This window comes from Myotis davidii, unplaced genomic scaffold (genome assembly GCF_000327345.1).
Source record: "Myotis davidii unplaced genomic scaffold, ASM32734v1 scaffold193, whole genome shotgun sequence".
Classification (NCBI taxonomy): domain Eukaryota; kingdom Metazoa; phylum Chordata; class Mammalia; order Chiroptera; family Vespertilionidae; genus Myotis; species Myotis davidii.
The window spans coordinates 523-3,644 of record NW_006284616.1 but is presented as its reverse complement, the minus strand read 5'-3'; the positions used below and the strand labels follow the sequence as shown (position 1 = coordinate 3,644).

General features: G+C 33.2%; 1 protein-coding gene across 1 annotated transcript in view; it reads right to left on the bottom strand.

Moving 5' to 3' along the window:
• Positions 1–1,691, bottom strand: part of SGCG (sarcoglycan gamma) — a 131,030-nt gene extending 129,339 nt beyond the window's left edge. The window contains exon 1 of the mRNA XM_006754879.2: positions 1,483–1,691. Coding sequence (XP_006754942.1) covers positions 1,483–1,677 — 195 coding nt within the window. The 5' untranslated portion in view covers positions 1,678–1,691. The remainder of the gene's footprint in view (positions 1–1,482) is intronic.
• Between the last annotated feature and the right edge of the window lie 1,431 nt (positions 1,692–3,122).

The window sequence follows — 3,122 nt, the reverse complement described above, 5'->3', positions numbered from 1 at the left end:
GGAGTGCCTGGCCAGTCTGGGTGAGGGGCTGAGGGCTGTTTTCAGGCTGGCAGGTGACTGAAGCTCCCAACTGCTCCTTTTTTTCTTTTCTTTTTTATTCTGGGCCAGCTTTAGCTCTGGCTCCAGCTCTGAGGCCTCGGGTGCTGAAAGCAGGTATCTGGTTTGTTTGGGTTCTATAATATAACTCCAGCTCTGACTCCAGCTCTGAGATCCTGGCTCACTGAAAGCAGGTTTCTGGAGATTTTTTTTAGCTTTTGTATGTTACTATGTTCCAAACTGCCCGCTCAGAGGCCTGCAGCAGCAGGCGGGGAACGTTGGAGTTCGCGGTCACTGAAGCAAGCAAGCCTCATGTTCAGTTTAAGCTGCATGAGTCCCGGCCGCCATCTTGGCTGTCAGTTAATTTGCATATCTTGCTGATTAGCCAACGGGAAGGGTAGCGGTCGTACGCCAATTACCATGTTTCTCTTTTATTAGTGTAGATACTTATACTAAATATTTTAAATGCATTTATTTAATATAGTAACACATATTTCAAGCTATATTTTGATTGGATTAGTATTTTACCTCTTTGAATGTGTGAAAATATAAATATTTGTTTATTATGCCAACAACAAAAATAATGTGTCTACTGCCTATAAAATTATGGTATAAATTATTGCATAGAAAGTGAAGGATACTAATTAATAGAAGGTATTTCAGGCTGAATGCTAAAACTATTGTTATTGGAAAAAAACCATGACTATATCACACCTTCAAGATGAATGTGAGAAGCAGATTTACCTACCTATGGTGTCCACTGAAGCATTTTTTTCTCACTGTTATTATTTTACATACTACAGTATACAACTGTTTTTTCAAAAAATATACAAAATATTGTCAGAGCATATAAAATTAACTAGCTATCTTAGAAACATGAGGTTGTTTAAAAATATGAATTCCTTAAGACTAGTGATATTTTACTTATTAAATGTTGAAGTGTAGACATGAATTTATTGCATGTCAGCATGTAGCTTTTTAAAAAATGAGAAAGTACAATCTGAATGGTAAATATTTATAAATTAATGAGATTAGAAATATATAACAAAATTTTACCAATTAAAGAGTTAAACAATTATTAAGCAATCATGACTCAACCAACCATAAACTCAAGATCATCACAATTTTCCCCCATGTAAAGATAATTACTAATAAAAAGTATAGTAAAACAAACAAAACCCAATGAAGTATATAGTTTACACTGAAATTATTTAAAAGGGTAAAAAGGGAAAGTGTTATATGTATTTTTGCTACTGAAAATTCTGATAACAGACAGGAAACAAACACTAATTATATTAAAGAAAGCGTCTACCAATACAATAAGGATGAAGTGATGGTGCAAACATAACCAGAACATGCCTACCAGCAATAATAAATAAATAAATAAATAAATAAATAAACAAACAAACAAACAAACAAACAGATAGATAAAAATAAAATACTTACTGGGAAAAACCACATCACTTTAAGAATCCAAATTGCAAGAGCAAAATTCACAAGAAGGATGATGAGTAAAAGAAGAACAAATAAGTAGAGGCAACGCTTTCTCCAGCCATAAATGCCAATTTTGTAGACATACTGGTTCTCTGGCCGCTCTATGTGGGTGCCTTCTGTGGCTGTATTGTACTGTTCACGTACCATCTGCCATGGTGTAAGAAAAGTGGGGGAGGGGAAGATAGGCAAAGGGAGAGAGAAGGGAGGGTAGGAGAGCAGAGTAGAGGAAGTGAGAGGGAAGGAGACAGGGAGAGAAGGAGGGATGGACAGAAAGAAAGAACTTGTTTGTCAATACTGATTTATTATGATTCCAACAAAATATTTTTATCCCAATAATAAATTTCCAAAGTTAATGATTTTTTTAAAAAGAATAAAATATAACTTGGAAATAGGTCACTACATTTCAACCACAGAATGGTATTTAATTTGTCATGCAAAATGTTTTAGATGTGACATACCCATTTGAAGTCCAATGGCCATATTTTCAGGTTTAAATCAGTAGCTTTCAAAATTCTGCAGGGTTAAACTTATAATTGAATTATCAACCCAAAATAATTAAATTACCAAGTTCTTAAAAGGTTTGGTGAGAGGAAAATCAAGCTGGCACCTACATGTTTTCTAAAAAATAGAATCCAGCCATGGTTGGTGTGGCTCTGTTGTTAGAGCATCAGCCCATAGACTGAAGGGTCTTGGGTTCAATTCCTGGTCAATGGCATGTACCTGGATTGCAGGTTTGATCCCTGGCCCTAGTAGGAGCACATGCAGAAGACCACCAATTGATGTATCTCTCTCACATTGATGTTAATATCTCTCCCCTCCTACCATTCCTCCCTTCCATTCACTCTAAAATTCCATGGAAAAACACCCTCAGGTGAGGATTAACAATAAATAAATAAATAAATAAATAAATCCAATTATTCATTTTTTTCCAAATAATTCAATTGACTTTTTTCAGTTACCAAGTTACTCAGAATTAAAAAGGCTCTTTATAAGATACTTACCACACTAACTTTGGTCTATAGTTAAATTTCCAAGAATTGTCTTAGTTCCAGAAAAATCATAACATGTATGAGTATAAATGTTTACAAATATTTCTTATTTTAAGTGGATGTTTTAGTAACAATTTCAAACTCTATGAAGAGATTTTTTAAAATTACTCATTTTTTCCCTTTATGCAAAGAAAAAAAGAAAGTGGTTTTAATATATAAAATTAAAACTGGAAATTATTAAGACTTTTCTGCTTGTAAATGTAGTAAAATGATGAATTAGAATATAAAATATTCTTCTCTGAGGTTTTTGTGTATGTGTGTGAAAAAGTTATGCATGTATTTTTAGAAATGTTTTGGAGGTATATTTATTTAAAATAAATCATGGTCTAAAATAATTATTTAAATCTCTTTCCATTTTAGCAATAGGTATTTTCCCAGGTTCTGATTCCGTAAAATTGTGCGTTCATCACACAGTATTTTTAAATACTCAGGACTGACTATGTTATGCAAAAACTAAATGTTTAAAGATATCATATGGGTACTATTTATTGATTCATCTCTTTGAACTTGTTCTGTCTTCCTTATATGAGAAAGTTCACTATC